Source organism: Bos indicus x Bos taurus, chromosome 24 (genome assembly GCF_003369695.1).
Source record: "Bos indicus x Bos taurus breed Angus x Brahman F1 hybrid chromosome 24, Bos_hybrid_MaternalHap_v2.0, whole genome shotgun sequence".
NCBI classification, from domain to species: domain Eukaryota; kingdom Metazoa; phylum Chordata; class Mammalia; order Artiodactyla; family Bovidae; genus Bos; species Bos indicus x Bos taurus.
This window is the reverse complement of record NC_040099.1, coordinates 32,515,311-32,534,260: the sequence shown is the minus strand read 5'-3', so window position 1 is coordinate 32,534,260 and position 18,950 is coordinate 32,515,311. Positions and strand designations below refer to the sequence as shown.

Sequence of the window (18,950 nt, the reverse complement as noted above, 5' to 3'; positions counted from 1 at the left end):
GATGGATAAAACTTAGAGTGGCCACAGATTACTTTCTTGGGAAAAAACTTTTTAAAATGTTAACTGAGCAACTGATAATCACTTTAGGTTTTCTAGCCAGCACATACAAGGATGTCTTCTGAAAAGCTCTAGCAACTTGTTATTTTTATTCCATCTACAGCACACTTTTGAGAAACTATTCCTTTAGGTAGAGAGAAAGACAATGTGATTTCTTTCACAGAATTCTGTCCTAACACCAAAAATAAATTCTGAACTCATGCCAACCAGTTGAAGTCCCATACAGAGCCCTCATTTCCGGATTCAATGTCCACAGTACCTAGCACATCATGAGAATTTAATAAAATGTTTTTTGGACTGAATGAAATAGCTTTCTTTCCTGGTTGGGCACCATAACCAGCTATTTCAGAATTGCACCACCTTTTATCAACCACAACAAAATAAAGTAAAAAACAGGAATGATCCTGTTTTTAAATTTTCGCATGATACAGACTTGGCCCTTAATGGGAAAACCAAATACAAATGTCAACACGCCTCAAATTAATTTACAAAGAATGCAATCTCAATTAGGGGCCAACGGCATTTTTACTAAGAACCTAAGAAAATTACAGCCATTTGGAAAAACAATTGAGGAAAAACTGTCAAGGAAAATCCTCAACAAAGAATAGTACGGGGAAAGATTACCAGCTAATAAAACCTTAAACAAACAAACATTAAAAGTGCTACACTGGTGAAGGAAGGTAGAGATGAGGCAATGAGTGAGTACAGAGAACACACAGTCAGTGCTTCAAGTGGATGAGAAAGGGGTAACAGAGCAATGGAAGAGGAATGGATGGACGCTTTGATGAAGGCTGCAGAGGCAAGTGATTAGCAAGTTGAGGGTCTCACATCCTAAGTACATGCTCACATCGCCTTTTCTGCTCAAAACCCTCCACACTGGCCAGCAGGGCTGAGCCTCTAGCTACTGTCTGGAGGTACCACTCTCCCTGATGAGCACCTTCTAGGCACCCAGGCAGCTCTCTTCCTCAAATATGCCAAGTGGCCGCCTACCCTGAGCTTTCACACTGGCCTGTCCTCTGCTTTCACTGCTCTTCTGCTTGAATCCCTCACCAGGGCTCCCTCCCGTCCTTGGTCTGGCTCTCTGCTCAAGGTCACTTCAGCGCGACCTTCCCTTCCCTCCCTGCTTCCCAAAACAACAGCCCCACTGACTCACCCTCTATTCCCTTTGGCCTGTTTTATTTTTCCGCACATCACTGCCCGACACTGAACGTGTTTTTTGCTTTGTCTGTCTCCTCCCACCAGAACACAAGGTCCAAGAGCGTGGAGACAGACTCTGCTCACTTTCGGGTCGCCAGTAAGTGCCACAGCAGAGGCTCGGCATGTGCTGAATAAACGTGCCTCAGACTCACTAGGGGAGAGCAGAATTGGTATACCCCAACCGCTACCTAAGCTCAGTGGTTTCAGAAGAAATCAAAGAGGAGGACCAACAAGTTTGGCTTAAAACATCTTTGTTTTAAAAGACTTGGAAAATTTAGTCATAAAAAATACAGAAATTATCATTGTTCTTATCGCTGAAGGTTTGGGGACATGGAGCACATTATATTCACACAAAATACTACGCAGAAGGCGAGCTATGAAGACCATGCTTCCAAGAATAACATGGAAAACTGCTGATGCTTAATATAAGTAGGTTTTTAATATGTCCACTCTATTTACAAGCCATAAACTAGAATGGTAAATACTGTCTTAGGTGTTTGCCGGCCCATACTTACCACCATCCTCTGGGCACCCTCTGCCCTTTCTACACCCCACAGGGGAAGACCCCAGTCACTGTGTGTGTACCTCCACCCAACTCCTATTGGCTGTACCAGTGGTGGACACCTAACAGAAGTGGGCGCCATCACACCGCCTCCCACTTAAAACTCAGGTTAACAGATAATGATCCACCGAATGTAGCTGCCAGGCGGCCATCTTCCCTCATGTACACCGGAAAACGAGAGAGCTCATCTGCTAAGAGACAGAAATGAGGGGCCACACAGTGAAGAGAGACACGCATACCATGAGTGGCAGCCCCCTTGGGGCCTAACAGCATCCTGTTTATTCCATGCCCTCTGATGGTGAACAGCATTTCCTGTTTTGAAATACAGAGAGATACCTCTGTATTCTTATATTAATAACATATGATCCTTCTTTTGCTTATACTCTCGAGTTGGTATCTATTATTTAAAATTTTAAAAATCTAGTCTACCATAGAATAGCGACTAAAACCTAAATCTTTGGGTGTTTGGGTAGAGGTGATTATTTTTCAGTGTCTTCATTTTCCTCATTTTGGCCACAAAAAAGCAGCATGCTTTGAAACTTTAAAAAATGCTCAAAAATAGGTATGAGAATAAATTCGAATGGTATATAATATGCCAAAATACCAGAGGCTGTATTGTAGTAATTTATGTTCTGTCTCTATTTTTAAAACTTCCTAAAATGCAGACACTATTACTCTTATGGTAGTAGAATGTGGTAGTTGGACTATAAAGAAGGCTGAGCACCAAAAGAACTGATGTGTTCGAATTGTGGTGCTAGAGAAGACTCTTGAGAGTCCCTTGGACAGCAAAGAGATCAAACCAGCAAATCCTACTGGAAATCAACCCTGAATACTCATTGAAAGGACTGATGCTGAAGCTGAAGCTCCAATACTTCGGCCACTGATGCGAAGAGCTGACTCATTGGAAAAGACTGATGCTGGGAAAGACTGAGGGCAGGAGGAGAAGGGGGCAACAGAGAATGAGATGGTTGGATGGCATCACTGACTCAATGGACATGAGATTGAACAAACTCCAGGAGATAGTGAAGGACAGGAAAGCCTGGTGTGCTGTAGTCCATGGGATCTCAAAGAGTTGGACATGACTTAGCGACTGAACACCACCACCACCCACCCTAAGAATACTGCCCAACAGTAAAAGGGGATTAGCTAGTGATAAACACAGCATCGTGGATGGATCTCAGGGGTGTTATACCAAATGGAAAATAGCAAACTGAAGGTCACACTCGGTATAATTCCATTTATATAACACTCAAAATGACAAAATGTAGGGATAAAGGCCAAATTAATGGTTTCTAGGGATTAAGGATGATGTGGATCAGGGGCGTGTGTTTGACTGTTCAAGCAGGATGGAGATCTTTGGGGTGATCTGATTATTCAAAATCTTGATTGTGATGGTGATGTGAATTTATACACCAGATACAATAGCTCAGAATTACACACCCACATTGTTCCAGGGTTAACTTCCTTCTTTTGATGTTGTTCTATGGTAATGTATGACGTCACTACTGGAAGCAACTGGATGAACAATATAGATAACCTCGATATATACTCTTTGCAACTTCCTAGGAATTTTCAATTATCTCAAAATTTTAAAAATTAAACATTTTTTAATATATTAGTTATTTTTTAAAGAATCATGCAGTATGTACTTATAGCATACTCTCCTAAAGTATAGAAGAGCTTTTAAAAGTATATATTTTTTTAAAGTATTAAAAAATAAAGCTTTTAAAAGTAAAAAAAAAAAAAAAAAAGAAAAACTCATTTTTTAAAAAATAAAAAATTTTTTAAAAAAATTATTTTTTTCTTACTCTTATGGTAAGAAAAAAATACTTCCTCAAAAAGCACCATCTTAACTTTTATTAAGAACACATTAACATCTTTTAACAGGCATGCTGAACTTTCCAAATATCTGTATCCACCTTCCATTACTTTTAGAAGTTTACCCTTCAATCCTTCTGTAAACTGCTACTAACTTTCAAAGGTAATCATGATGATTCTTCCCCACTTCCAGCTTTATTATTTTGTTTTCATTTTTTTGAGGACACAAATTGGTAGTATCATCATTCTCAAGCATGAGTTTCCACTTTTATTATATAGGAATGTACCCATGAAGTGTTTAAAAATTTTTTTTTCTTTTTATTTGTCTATTTATTTGGTTGCACTGGGTCTCGGTTGCAGCATGTGGACTCTTAGCTGTGGCATGCAGGTCTAATTCCCCATCCAGGGATCGACCCTGGGCCCCCTACACTGGGACCACAGAGAGTCTTAGCCACTAGACCACCAGGGAAGTCCCCCATGAAGTGCTTTCACATGTTCAGTATGGTGTTAATATCGAAATAATGGCTTACCTATTATGCTACAACTTCCTTTCTTTGCTCATTGTTTTATTTATCCACATTGATATAAGTAGCCCCTGTTCTATCGATTTTAGTATTACTGCAAGTATTAAAGCAAACATCAGCTGATTTGAGCTGTTAGGCTTATGTCCATCTTTTTAATATTTTAGATAGAGCTGAAATAAACATCATGGTACATACTCCCTGTATTTATGTGAATGCACTTTTTTCATGGAAATGAATTTTAAGTTCTATACCTCTATATGGATCTTTTAGTAATGTGATTTTTGCCATCTGTGTATCTTTGGTGAAATGGCCGAAACTTTTCAGAATTGGGTTATCTTCCTCTTAAGAGTTATAAAGGTTCTGTATATATCCTAGATAGAGGTTCATTGTTGTGTATGTTTTGCCAATATTTCCTCCCATAAAATAACTTGCATTTTCATAACAGTGCCTATCGAAGAGGAAAATGTTCTAATTTTAATAAAGTCCAATTTATCAATATTTTATCACTCATACTTTTTGTGTCATATTTAAGAAATCTTTGCAAAACCCAAGATAACTAAGATTTTCTCCTGCATTTTGCTCTACATTTTTATGGTTTTAACTCTTATGTTCACATCTCTGATCCATCTAGATCTAACTTTTACACATGATCCCCAAATTTGTATCTCTACCCAGACCCCTCCCCCCTAGACTCAAAATTCTTTTTCTAACTCTATCATGTGGATTACATCATAGTATTTTAGAATTGAAATGTCTTAAAAACCGAGCCCCTAATTCTTAGCATCTGCTCACCTGCCCCTCCTACCGTCTTCCCCTGCTCAGGAACCGTAAATTCCAGTCCTCCAGGTCCACAAAAGGGGATGTGGAGCAGCCCTACTGGGATGTCCCTCCACTGAATACCCAAGACACACCCTGCAGCTTCTCTTAAGGTTACCCGACTGTCATCGACACTGTCCTGGGTGTATAAGTCTATCCTCATTATTTGAGGACTCCGCATTTACAAACTTGCCTATTGTTAAAATTTACTTATCACTGATCAATACTCATGGCAATTTTCTGGTCATTCACAGACACATTCAGATTAATAAAAAATTGGAGTCTTCTGCCCACCTCTCCATGTTTCCACCCATCATGAACCCTGTACATTTGCCATTTTACTGCCTTGTTTCATACACAAACTAGGTGCCTTCAAAGGCTGATTAAATACACTTTTTTTTTTTAAGAGAAAAAAATGTGAGTCTTCTGATGCATTAGTTCCCTGAAGTGGAAAGGCTGATGCTCTGCCCTCTTGTCTCAGCTCTCAGACTGTAAACAAGTGTCCCTGTCACAGTCTACCTAGGGCTGCATTTTCCACCTTCCTTGCTTCTTGTTTCTGGTGATTTCACTGCTGAAACTGCCCCCAAGCATGGTGTGAAGTGCTGTCTAGTGCTCATAAGCTCAAGGAGCCTCTGATGCGCCTTCCAGACAGAAGACATGTTACAGGATCCTAGTTCAGGCTTGAGATATGATGTTCCTGGGAGTGAGCTCAATGCTAATCATCAATAATATACATTAAACAAGGTGTTTTTACACAGAGGCTCACATAAAACAAGGTTACGTGCGATCTGTGGATGGAATGCTGTGACCAAAGGCTCATAGGAGCCTCACTCTGTATTTTCCTTATGAGCAATGGTTCAGTATCCACTAATTCAGAGGTCCCAGCAACACTGTATTAATAGAACAAAACTACCACAAATAATAAGAACCTATATTCTGGGGCTCCAAAATCACTGCAGATGGTGACTGCAGCCAGGAAATTAAAAGACACTTACTTGATGGAAAGTTATGACCAACCTAGACAGCATATTAAAATGCAGGGACATGACTTTGCCAAGGTCCGTCTAGTCAAGGCTATGATTTTTCCAGTGGTCATGTATGGATGTGAGAGTTGGACTGTGAAGAAAGCTGAGTGCTGAAGAATTGATGCTTTTGAACTGTGATGCTGGAGAAGACTCTTGAGAGACCCTTGGACTGCAAGGAGATCCAACCAGTCCATTCTAAAGGAGATCAGTCCTGGGTGTTCATTGGAAGGACTGATGTTGAAGCTGAAACTCCAGTACTCTGGCTACCTCATGCAAAGAGTTGACTCACTGGAAAAGACCCTGACGATGGGAAGGATTGGGGGCAGGAGGAGAAGGGGACGACAGAGGATGAGATGGCTGGATGGCATCACCGACTCAATGGACTTGAGTTTGAGTGAACTCTGGGAGTTGGAGATGGACAGGAAGGCCTGGCGTGCTGCGATTCACGGGGTCGCAAAGAGTCGGACACAACTGAGCGACTGAACGGAACGTTTCCTCCCCTGGAGAGTAGGAATCAGATTTTAAGCCATCTTTAGTGCCTCAGGTGAAATAGGCATTATTAAACATTTAGGTCTTAACTGGGAAGTAAATCAATAAATTTTTTCTTTTGTATAAATGCCTTGACTTCAAAATTAAACAGTTTAACACAGGCTGGATACTAAAACAAAACGCTTTTTTTATAACTTCAAAATGACCATCAATGGCTGTCACTGCCATGCTTACCATTCTTGTTCTTCAGATTCGGGTCTGCTCCGCTTTTCAGAAGCTTTAAGGCGCATTGCTTATGGGCCCGGTAAGCGGCACAGTGCAAGGGTGTGTTGCCTAACTGATCCGAACAGTTAACATCAGGAGGATTCGGCCGGTTGAGCTAACAATTGAAGAGATACAATGTGAATTATATGCCGAAGACAGCCTTTCTCCCATAAAACCACATAGCCAATAGTTCAGGTGGACTCTCCCGCTCCTGAGCCTGGGCACAGCTGGGCTCCCTAGCATCTCGACTGTCAGTGGCATCCTGCTCGGAAAAGCAGTGAACCCACATCACCCTGCATGCTCCCCTCAAGCTGCCACGGGGGCTCAGGTCCCACACTTCCCTGACCACAGACACCACACTCCAAGCCGGGGCACTGGGATTCCACGAAGATCCGCTCGCTCCCACCAGTCTTGCAATTCACACTTGCGACAACAGATTACAAACTGGTCTACCAGAGACAGCCATTCACAAGAGTTAAAGCCACAAATGTTAAGTGTGTAAATGTTAAAGGGCTACTGAATTTGTTGTTCCCGGTTGACTCCTTTAAAAACAATTCTTTACAGTCTCCATTTCAGAACGTTTATAAGAAACATTTTAGGCCCCATACTTGGAAACCAGAGAAGCCTTTTCAAACAAGCTGAAATAACTTTAAGGCAAACAGCGGTGCTTCAGTCTTGAATTTAGAACACATTCAGAGTTTTTTGTTTAATGAGACTATTTTCAGGAAATGGAAACTGGAAAGTAGGTCTCCTAAGGAGAAAAAAATAAAATGGGTAAAGTTTTCGCCTGTTCTAACATGATATAAATATTTCAACACTAATGTCCCTTGTCTGTATGTTAATTTCTGGAAGTACAGCACACCTTTCAGAAGCAATTACTCATCAAAATTAGAGAAAGATATTCCTTTACAGGATTCTATACATTACACGTCAATTTTAAATTGGCTTAATCATTTAAAAAAAAAAAAAAACTATCCTTACATTAAATGTTTACCTTGAAAAACCAGATTCTTAACCATTAGGTTTTCAGTAGAAAGTGTGGAAGTAAATCAGAGAAAAACACCATCATGTAAAATGAATCCTGCTTAAAAGTATCACCAGACTGTGTTTTTAGATATTTAAAGACTTCTACTCTATTACTCTGATCACTCTGATCTCGAGTATTTTGGTCCCACAATTTGACTACGTTATGAACTCAACATTAGATCGAAAATTTCCCACAGCGTAAAGAAATAACACATTTATTATTGTTTTTTTTTTTTCTTACCAGAGCTGTAAGTTCTGCTGTTCTGCCTTCTCTTGCTGCTGCTAAAAGTAATTCTTCAAGCTTTCTTTGTTGAGTCCTTTCTACAGCTGCAAAAGGAGAAGTACATATTACTCTACTTCTAGGCTGGATCCTATTAGCACATTTATCACAGAGATGCGTAAAGAATCAAGGGATCGTGGTGAGAGAAGTCACAATGTTTTGAATTGTGATTCAAATGCTGTGAGACTTCATTATTATTCTCACTGCCTCAGATTCAGATTACAGAGCTGGACTTCCCTCACGTTCAGATGAATTTATGTTTTCAATTCAGAGGTCTTTAAGTATGTTACTCACTACAATACCCATCACAGATAATTATCAATTATTTTTTTATGCTGAAATATTATTATTTATGTGCCTTGGAAAGACAGATTAAGTGGGGAGAGGCGCTCATATCTTCCAGAACTTTAGAATGTGAAAAGTAATAAGAAACAGTGTTAATAAGAAGACATTATTGTTGTTGTTGTTCAGTCACCAAGTCGTGTCCAACTCTTTGCAACCCCATGGACTGCACCAAGCCAGGCTTCCCTGTCCTTCACTGTCTCCTGGAGTTTGCTCATACTCATGTCCACTAAGACATACAAACCATATAAATATATTTAGGTTTATAGATAAAGTCCGGATTTTTATAAGAATATTTTATGTCCTTAACAAATGCCAAATACCTTTCAAAACACTTAAAAAATATTAACTCACTAAATCTGTATAGCTACTCTTTGAAGCATTACTATTTTCCCAATTTTACAGGTGAAGAAACTGAGGCAGAAACTTAACCTAAGGAACTTAACCTAAGTCACAGTCAGGACATGGAGGAGCTGGGATTTGAACTTGGGCAGGTGGGTTTCAGAGTACCTGCTCTTACCATTACTCTGTGCTGCTCACAATTGCAGGGAATGACAGCAATCTGATTTAAGACAGTAGAATATGTAATAAGGTCTCATTTCTACTATATCTGAGTTCTGTTTTGGCTTGCAGAAAAGAAGCAATTTCATAGAAAGGTTAGCAATAATCCCCCTTAAAATATGTGTATAAGGTCCTGTGCAAAGGCTGCAGGGGAGGTATAAAATTTTCCCAGGTCTTCCTGAGAAATAACGAACATTTATTAATAGTTAGTAATTACTATGCACTAACAGTTGTTCAAGACACTATGCATGCCCGTGCATTTGAACTACAGGAAACACAAAGCTTGAATGCCAGAATAGCTGGAACCAGTTTAGCTCTGTCTAAAGAACTAACATTACTATATACCAGCATCTGCTATTCTCACATATTTATTTCCACACCCAGATCCCCTCCCTTTCCATCTTGGAAGAAGGCTGCCGAGCCTCCACACAGGCTCCCAGTACTGCCTTCTTTCGCTGGAATTGATGCTCTTCAGCCTTTCCTCTCACTGGTTCTACGGCCACTGGTCTGTGAGCTTTTGAGGACAGTCCCTAGCCTTCCCTACATACCTCTGCTACTGCATGTATTTCCCAGAGCTGCACTTTGTCCCCACAGTCATGCCTGAAGTCAGGTACCTGTTCTTACTCTTCTGTGTACCCTAGGCACTTATGACAGTATTTGGCACAGTGCATGTTTAGCCAATAAATAGTCTCTGAATAATCAAACAATGCTTAATAATGATCATTCCAGACTTTAAGGAAGGGTCATTATGTTTCCCTACGATTTCTCTCTAGATTGTCTAGGCTCATAAATGAAGGCAAACAGGATCTAGAGGTGAAAACTCTGCTTATGTTCCTGTCCTATATTCATTCTGGACACTGAAAAAAAGACTGTTGGTCTAGTCAATAAAAACAAGTACTCTAGCTTAAGGGACTTAAAGTTTCTAGAGTGCCAGTAATATTCTATTCCTTGATGTGGGTGCTGTTTACATGGATATGTTCCCTTGTGAAAACAGCAAGCCATATATTATTAATGTGTACTTTTATCTATATATTTTATACCTCAAAAATGTTTTTAAAGCCAATACTCTACCCCCCAAATAATTTGTCCCTTAAATTTTAAATGTTATATGACTGTAAACTAGCTCTTTTCAATCAGAATTCAGAGTTAGGGAAGACCACAAAGATCATGAAGCCTAACTCTATCCTGACAAGACACTCACATACATGCCCAGGGTAGGTTAAATAGCAGTACACCTGAAATGCAGGTGAGAAACTAGCAAATATACTTCATTAACAACAAAAATCACCATTTTGCAATTTCTATAGTAATGAGTGATTCAGGCAAGAATTATCAATGAACACTAAAATCACTGATTTGAAGTTTGTCGGTAATCAGGATATTTACCATGGTCTCAATTTTTCCCCCCAAGGATTATTTACTAATTACAAAAGTGGGACTATGTAGTAAGTATCTTTACAGTGGACTACTAGTGATCAGAGGTAATTTCACCAATAGTAGAACAAAATGACATCAAGTACCTAAAACGAAGCATTGGTATAAAGCATACAACCTCATCCTATGCCAAGAACGGATAGCCTGAATCTAATAATATGAGAAGAGAAAAGCCCAAATTGAGGGGCACTCTTGCTTGCTTGCTTAGTCCCTTCAGTCGTGTCCGACTCTGTGCGACCCCATAGACGGCAGCCCACCAGGCTCCCCCGCCCCTGGGATTCTCCAGGCAAGAACACTGGAGTGGGTTGCCATTTCCTTCTCCAATGCATGAAAGTGAAAAGTGAAAGTGAAGATGCTCAGTCGTATCCGACTCTTAGCGACCCCGTGGACTGCAGCCTACCAGGCTCCTCCGTCCATGGGATTTTCTAGGCAAGAGTACTGGAGTGGGTTGCCATTGCCTTCTCCAGAGGGGCACTCTACAACAGTAATATTATGATATTGATGTTAAATCTCATGAAGTTGATCATTATATAAGGAAATATCCTTGTTCTTAAGACATACATACTGAAGTATTTAGGGCTAAAGTATCATGTCTGTAAATTACTCCCTTATAGTGTAGGAAAAAAATTAAAAGTACATAAGTAACATTAAATAATATAAACCAGATGTAGCAAAATGTTAATAACCAGTAACTAAGTGCAGATGCACAAGTGTTTATTGTACTATTCTTGAAACCTTCCTATAGGTTAGATATTTCTCAAAATAAAAAAACTCAAATGATATGAAGAAGGTACTGGAGTCCTCTCTAGTGCCTGAGAAGTAGTAATCTATCCTCTCCCAAGATTAGAAGTGTTTGGGAAGCTCACTACATCTTTTAAGGCAACCCAGGCCACTATTATAATAGACTGGACCCAAAGATAAACTCCCTGGCACTCCATTAACTAGACTATCCACTGGCCCTGGTCAGCCTCAAATAAGAATATCCATCTTCCAATATAACAGCCCTTGAAGTACTTGAGTATGATTGTTATATCTACTAAAGTCTGTCCTTCTGGGGTGAAACATTTCTTATCTCTACACGCATTACCCTATGATAGGGTTTCTGGTCTCCCAGTGTGTGGTCTTGGTAGGTTATGGATGCACTCTCTGTAGTCTGACCCATTTATCATGTTATCCACAAATGATATCACATGTGGCTAAGGGAATCAGAGCAAAATCTCTCAATTTCTGCTTCCACTTCCCCAGCCAGGATCATACTGTAGCTGATAGATCACAGAACTCATCAAGTCAACCAAACTCTTGCCCTTAACACAGCTGGGTTGTGCGGGTGTGAGGTCGGGTGCTTAGAGCATGTCTTTACAACTAGCCCCATGAAATGTCAACTTGTCATGCAAACCCAGTATCCCAAGCCCATCAGGAGACCATCAGTTCTGGGTTCTCATCTTATTACAAACAAAATGACAGAACAGTCATTTCAAACACTTATTACAAACAGACAGTACCTCATCCTCCCAATCAGATCATGATTTGTTAAAGGCAGGGATCACATCTAGCATGGTCAATCTCCCCCAAAATCACATAATACTGAGCCTTATAGAAGATGCTATGTGTTGATTTCTTTATTAAAAATGAAAGGGTTCACTTTAAATGGAAGAGCGAGTAGAAATACTGATCTAAAAGATGTCTGGCAAGCAGACATTATCTTATAACTAGAGAAACAAGGGAGATTTTAGGTTTCAAGGCCAACTGGAAAGTAATAAAAAGCAAGACTGTGCTTTGTACATAGATAAAAATACTACTAATAAATAAGTCAATGCCCTTCAAATGAAACATTTTCGTGCCCTCCTCTGAACTGCAAAGGAAAGAAACAAAGGATGTATGTGAAACTGCAACTTAAAATTCAATACCTTTATTCATAAGAGAGTAAATAAGAAATCTTCCCTTCTCTCCTACAGAAATACTACCCAAAAATAATTACAGCCAAAGCCCTAGATATTTGGGTAACAATCCTAATAATCGAAGCTTCCTGATGTAAGCATTGAAATATTTTTGTCTTAAACTATTTTTAGAGAAATCCCTCCTATGTCTTCTTATATGTAATTAAATCTTTGAAGTTCATCCAGCGATGAAGCTGATCCGTGAGGAAGTTACTGCGGCCCTTGCGTTACAATGATGCCCTCAGGATAACAGAGCGGCCAGAGATCTCTGCTAGAATCACATGACTCCCAGGAACCACACACTTTTCTGTGCTCCTGTATTCCTTCATTATCACACTTCTGCAGCCTTTCAGCTGTACTCTCTCATGTCGCTAATTTTTACTTTTAATTATGCTGGAGACTGAATTTTTAAAACTTGCCATAATGTTATATAAAGTAAGAATTCAAAAGCTCTGAGGAAGCCCTCATACAGTTTTACCTCCAATCGATGACTCTCAAATTACACTATCTTTGGAGCACAGGTTCAGTGTCATCTATTTTGGCATCTCAGAAGCCATTTTCTACTTATATCCTGGGCCATGGCTACAATGAAGATAAATGCTGTCCAGAGTAAGATCCGTAATATTTACCTTCAAGCATGTTTCTGATTTCTTTGTCATGAGTGACCTCCTTTGCTGTCTGTCCATTCCCATTAACAACAGTAGTATCAGCGTTGTGCTCTAAAAGAAGCATTACCAACTCCTAAAACAGCAGAGAAGTTATTTTTAGCTATTATGAAACTAAAACTTTATTGTACTATAGCCCTTTTTCAAATTTCTAATTAGTACTGAATGTTTACAATAGAAACAATGACTGTAGGAATCTTTAAAGTCCTTCAGCTCTGTTTAAACTAAATGACTACTAAGTAAGCATCATAAATGGAATACTCTACAGTTCAACTAATTGTGATAACAGATGACTGCCTACACAGTTGCCAATTTCCAATTAACACAGACAACTTCTGTAATTGATTTTTAAAGTAAATTATCTGTTTTACCAAATTGATTCATGTGGTCACACTAAATATGAGTTAACAAAGCTGTTACTTTTAAAGTAGTAATTTAAATTAGATAATGAGAGCAGACAATACATTCATTTAACATTATTCCAAGGCCTGTTGAAAAAGAATAAATTCTTCAGCAGACTTAGATCTTTTAAAAATTAATTTTAATGTTTGTAAGAAACAAGACATAATTTTCTGAAGTGATATAGACTGATGGGATACAATACTAACAAAGGAATGCATTATAATGAAGCAAATGACCTCCTGAAGTCAATTTTCAACAACGGAGTATAAGCTACATCCTTCATATTTACTCTAAGTGGCTAACAGCTCTCTCAGGAATTTGAAACTAATCAGCCCAGTATCATTGGTTCAGTTATATAACTTAAGACAGTACAGGTGGATGAGCGTGCAAGAGATTTACAGGAAACTATTAGAGATTTGATGTTTAATTTCACCGGGGTGTGCAGCACTCAGGCAGGGGATGTGGTAATACTTGCTCTTTAGTTCTACAAGAAGGCAGGATGAAACACAGTGCTACCCTCACCTCTAGGGTGACACTACACTGCTACCCGGAGGAACTGACATTGTGTCATTACATGTTACGTTTTCCTATGAGTTTCATTTTTCCACTGGGCCACACAATTTTTACCATCCTTTAAAAAGAACTTTTTGTAGTTTAAAAAAAAAGCCCTTAAATATACATCCAAAAACAGACAGGAAGAAGAAAACAAAATACTTATTGTCCTGGTCACTCCATGACCACCATAAACATTTTGGCAGGTTTCTTTCTAATCATTTTTCCCATGCATAAGTTTGAGATTTTTCAAAAAAATATAATTTTATTTGTATGACACAATTAAGTTATACTCCACTTGCCTAATATATCATTTTCTAGGCTATTATAGTGTTCATGAACATACTTTTCACTAAATATTATTCTATAAAATGTACTACCACATTTTACAAATAGAAAAATTGCTAAGAAGTCTAATATGTCAGTAAATTCTTATAAAATATCTTCACATTTCCTATCTTTTTAAAGGAAAGATTTTGGGAGAAGTGTTTTCATGCTTCATGCAAAGAGTTCATATTAGTAAAGAAAGAAACCGCATGCAGGATATATAAAGAACTTTTTACAACAATTAAAAGATAATCCAATTAAAAATGGGCAAAAATAAAATGAACAATCAGAAAAGGAAATTAAGAAAAACAATCCATTTACAATGGCATCGCAAAGAATAAAATGCTTTGACGTAAACTTAAGCATGGAGATGAAAGATTTGTACACTAAAACTACAAAATATAGCTGGAAGAACTTAAAGAAGACATAACTGAGTGAGAAGACATCTAGGAACCATGAATGGGAAGACAATATTGTTGAGATGTGAACACTACCCAAAGCAATCCACAGATTCAACTCAATCCCTATCAAATCCCAATGATGTTTTTTTTTGCCCAGAAACAGAAAATCCCACCCTAAAATTCACATGGAATCTCAAGACTCCAAATCACCAAAACAATACTGAAAAAGAACAAAATTGGAGATCTTACACTTCCAGCTTTCAAAATTTACCTCCAAGCTGATCAAAGTAATCAAGACAGCGCTATAATGACATAAAGACAGACATACAGACCAATGGGAGAGCACAGGGAGTCCAGAAGTAAACTCTCACATATGTGTTCAAATGATTTTCGACAAGGGCGCCAAAACCATTCAAAGGGAAACGGACAGTCTCTTCAACAAATGGTGCTGGGAAAACTGGATAGTCACATGTGAAAAAATAAAACTGGACCCGCATACTTTACACCACATACAAAAATTCACAGAAAATAGATGAAAGACTTAGTGGAAAACTTAGAATAAAACATAAGAGGAAGCTACATGACATTAGATTTAGCAATGGTTTTTTGGATACAACACCAAAAACATAGGTTAAAAAAAAATAAACTGGACTAAATCAAAATTAAAAATTTTCTACAACGAACAGCAGTATCAAGAGCATGAAAAGGCAATCCAGAGTGGGAGAAAATATTTGAAAATGATGTATCTGATCTAGGATTTATATCTAGAATATGTAAATAACTCCTAAATAACTCAACACCAACAAACCAAACTATCGATTTTAAAAATAAGCAAAGAATCTGAAAAGGTCACATACCTTTGATTCCTTATGATTCCAACTACATGACATTTGGGAAAAGGCAGAACTATGGAGACAACAGAAAGACCAGTGGTTGCCAGGGGCTGGAGTAGGAGGAGGGATGAACAAGGAGCACACAGAGGATTTTTAAGGCAGTGAAAACACTGTAATGACAGACACATTTCGTTACACTTTTCTCGTTGCACACACAACAAGAGTGAACCCTAAAGTAAACTACAGACTTTGGGAGGCTGCAATGTGTTAGTGTAGGGTCATAACTTGCTTTAAGGGAAAAAAGAAAAAGGACCACACTGGTGAGGAATGTTGATAATGGGATGCATGTGTGTAAGCACAATATACATGAGAAATCTGTATCTTCCTCTCAGTCTTGCTGTAAGCCTCAAACTACTGTACAAATTTGTCTTTAAAATTAAATAATAAATATATGGGCTATGGATTCAATAGACATTTTTCTAAAGAAAATTGGCCAATAAGTATATGAACAGATGCTCAATAAATCATTATGGAAATGCAAATCAAAACCAAATGAGATACCATTTCACAACTGTTAGGATGCCTAAAATTAAGACTAACAACAAGTGCAATGAGGATGTAGAGAAAATGAAACCCTCACGCAAGGCCAGTGGGAAAGTAAAGCCGTGTATAGCTGTTTTGGAAATCAGTTTGGCAGCTCTGCAAAATACTCAACATAGAAATACCATGTGTCGACCTAGGAGTCGAATATGGCAATTCGACTCCTAGGTACAGACACAAGAGAAATGAAAATACATGTCCATGACAAAAATCTTGCACATGAATGTTCAAAGAATATTCATAATATCCAAAAATTGGAAACCCAAATGTCCATCAGCAGATGGTGGGATAAATAAAATGTTGTTCCATACACTGGAAAGCTGTGCTTAGTTGCTCAGTTGTATCTGACTCTTTGCGACCCCTGGACTATAGCCCACCAGGCTTCTCTGTCTGTGGAGACTCTCCAGGCAAGAATACTGGAGTGGGTTGCCATGCCCTCCTCCAGGGGATCTTCCCAACCCAGAGATTGAACTCAGGTCTCCCACATTGCAGGCCGATTCTTTACCATCTGAGTCACCAGGGAAGCCCAAGAATACTGGAGTGGGTAGCCTATCCCTTCTCCAGGGGACCTTCCCGACCCTGGAATTAAACCAGGGTCTCCTGCGTTGCAGGCAGATTCTTTACCAACTGAGCTACCAGGGGAGCCCTTACAATGGAATATTATGTGGCAATAAAAAATGAAGTACTGATATATATTATATTCATGGATGAGCCTTGAAAACATTATGCTCAATAAAAGAATCCAGTCACAGAAAATCATGTGTTATATGCTTCCATTAATGTTAAATGTCTAGAACGTGCAAATCTAGAGAGACAGTAAATTAGTGGTTGCCAGAGCCTGGGGAGAAGGGGTAATGGAATAACAGCTTGTAAGTACAAGATTTCTTTTTGGGGTAATCCAAATGTTCTAAAACTGATTTGTGTTAATGGTTGCACATGTCTGTCAACATACCTGAATCACTGAATTCTATATGGGTGACCTGTAAAGTACATGAAATAGACCACAATTATGTGCCTATAGAAAGAGTAGAGATTATTCAAGCTGGGTACCACATGGCACATTCAAGTTAATAAATGTTATTTCTCAATCCAGCTCATCTAATTGTTTCATACAATCTCTGCAACTACACCAGTGTTCTAGTAATTAATCATCCTGATTTTCAAGAAAGTATAAGAACTAATGTGGTGGACTTCCTGTTAGGGAAATTAAAATGGAGGAAGTCTTGTTCAGGGTTCAGAACAACTCTTGTTCAGGAGAGCAGACCTCTGACCTTGCTTCTGATCTGCCTGAGCACTGCCCGTGTTCTGTACCTCCCAAAAGCACAGCTAGTCAGGCAGCACTTTAAATAAGAAAGGTAGTGGGGTCTTGGAATTGAGTCTCTAGAGGCCTGCCAACTGGGGTTTAATGATATCCTGTGACTTACACTTCAGTTCAGTCGCTCAGTCATGTCCAACTCTTTGCGACCCCATGGACTGCAGCATACCAGGCTTCCTTGTCCATCATCAACTCCTGCTGGAGCTTGCTCAAACTCATGTCCATTGAGTTGGTGATGTCAGCCAACCATCTCATCCTCTGCCATCCCCTTCTTCTCCTGACGTCAATCTTTCCTAGCATCAGGGTCTTTTCCAATGAGTCGGTTCTTCACATCAGGTTGCCAAAGTACTGAAGTTTCAGCTTCAGCATCAGTCCTTTCAATGAATATTCAGGACTGATTTCCTTTAGGATTGGCTGGTTGGATCTCCTTGCTCTCCAAGGGACTCTCAAGAGTCTTCTCCAACACCACAGTTCAAAAGCATCAATTCTTCAGCACTCAGCTTTCTTTACATTCCAACTCTCACACCCATACATGACTGCTGGAAAAACCACAGCTCTGACTAGAGGGACCTTCGTCAGCAAAGTAACATCTCTGCTTTTTAATACACTGTCTAGGTTGGTCATAGCTTTCCTTCCAAGGAGCAAGTGTCTTTTAATTTCATGGCTGCAATTACCATCTACAGTGATTTTCGAACCCCCAAAAATAGTCTCTCACTGTTTCCATTGTTTCCCCATCTATTTGCCATGAACTGATGGGACTGTATGCCATGATCTTAAGTTTTCTGAATGTTGAGCTTTAAGCCAACTTTTTCACTCCTCTTTCACTTTCATCAAGAGCCTCTTTAGTTCCTCTTCACTTTCTGCCATAAGGGTAGTGTCATCTGCATATCTGAGGTTATTGATATTTCTCCTGACAATCTTGATTCCAGTTTGTGTTTCTTCCAGTCCAGCATTTCACATGATGTACTCTGCATATAAGTTAAATAAGCAGGGTGACAATATACAGCCTTGACACACTCATTTCCCAATTTGGAACCAGTCTGTTGTTCCATGTCCGGTTCTAACTGTTCCTTCTTAACCTGCATACAGATTTCTCAGGAGGCAGGTCAGGTGGTCTGGTATTTCCATCTCTTGAAGAATTTTCCAGTTTGTTGCGATCCACCCAAAGACTTTGGCATAGTCAACAAAGCAGAAGTAGATTTTTTTCTGGAACTCTCTTGCTTTTTCGATGATCCGATGGATGTTGGCAATTTGATCTCTGGTTCCTCCACCTTTTCTAAAACCAGCTTGAACATCTGGAAGGTCACAGTTCACAGACTGTTGAAGCCTGGCTTGGAGAATTTTGAGCATTACTTTGCTAGTGTGTGAGATGACTGCAATTGTGCAGTAGCTTGAACATTCTTTGGCATTGCCTTTCCTTGGGATTGGAATGAAAGCTGACCTTTTCCAGTCCTGTGGCTACTGATGAGTTTTCCAAATTTGCTGGCGTGTTGAGTGCAGCACTTTAACAGCATCATCTTAAC

The 18,950-nt window shown here is 39.2% G+C and overlaps 1 protein-coding gene across 7 annotated transcripts in view; it reads right to left on the bottom strand.

Moving 5' to 3' along the window:
- The window catches only part of OSBPL1A (oxysterol binding protein like 1A), a 230,192-nt gene that overhangs the window by 173,447 nt on the left and 37,795 nt on the right, over positions 1-18,950 (bottom strand). For all 7 annotated transcript variants that reach the window (XM_027526163.1, XM_027526164.1, XM_027526167.1 and 4 more), the window contains 3 exons: positions 12,962-13,073; positions 8,020-8,105; positions 6,723-6,867 (listed from right to left, as the gene is read on the bottom strand). In XM_027526163.1, the coding sequence (XP_027381964.1) occupies positions 6,723-6,867; positions 8,020-8,105; positions 12,962-13,073 (343 nt within the window). The remainder of the gene's footprint in view (positions 1-6,722; positions 6,868-8,019; positions 8,106-12,961; positions 13,074-18,950) is intronic.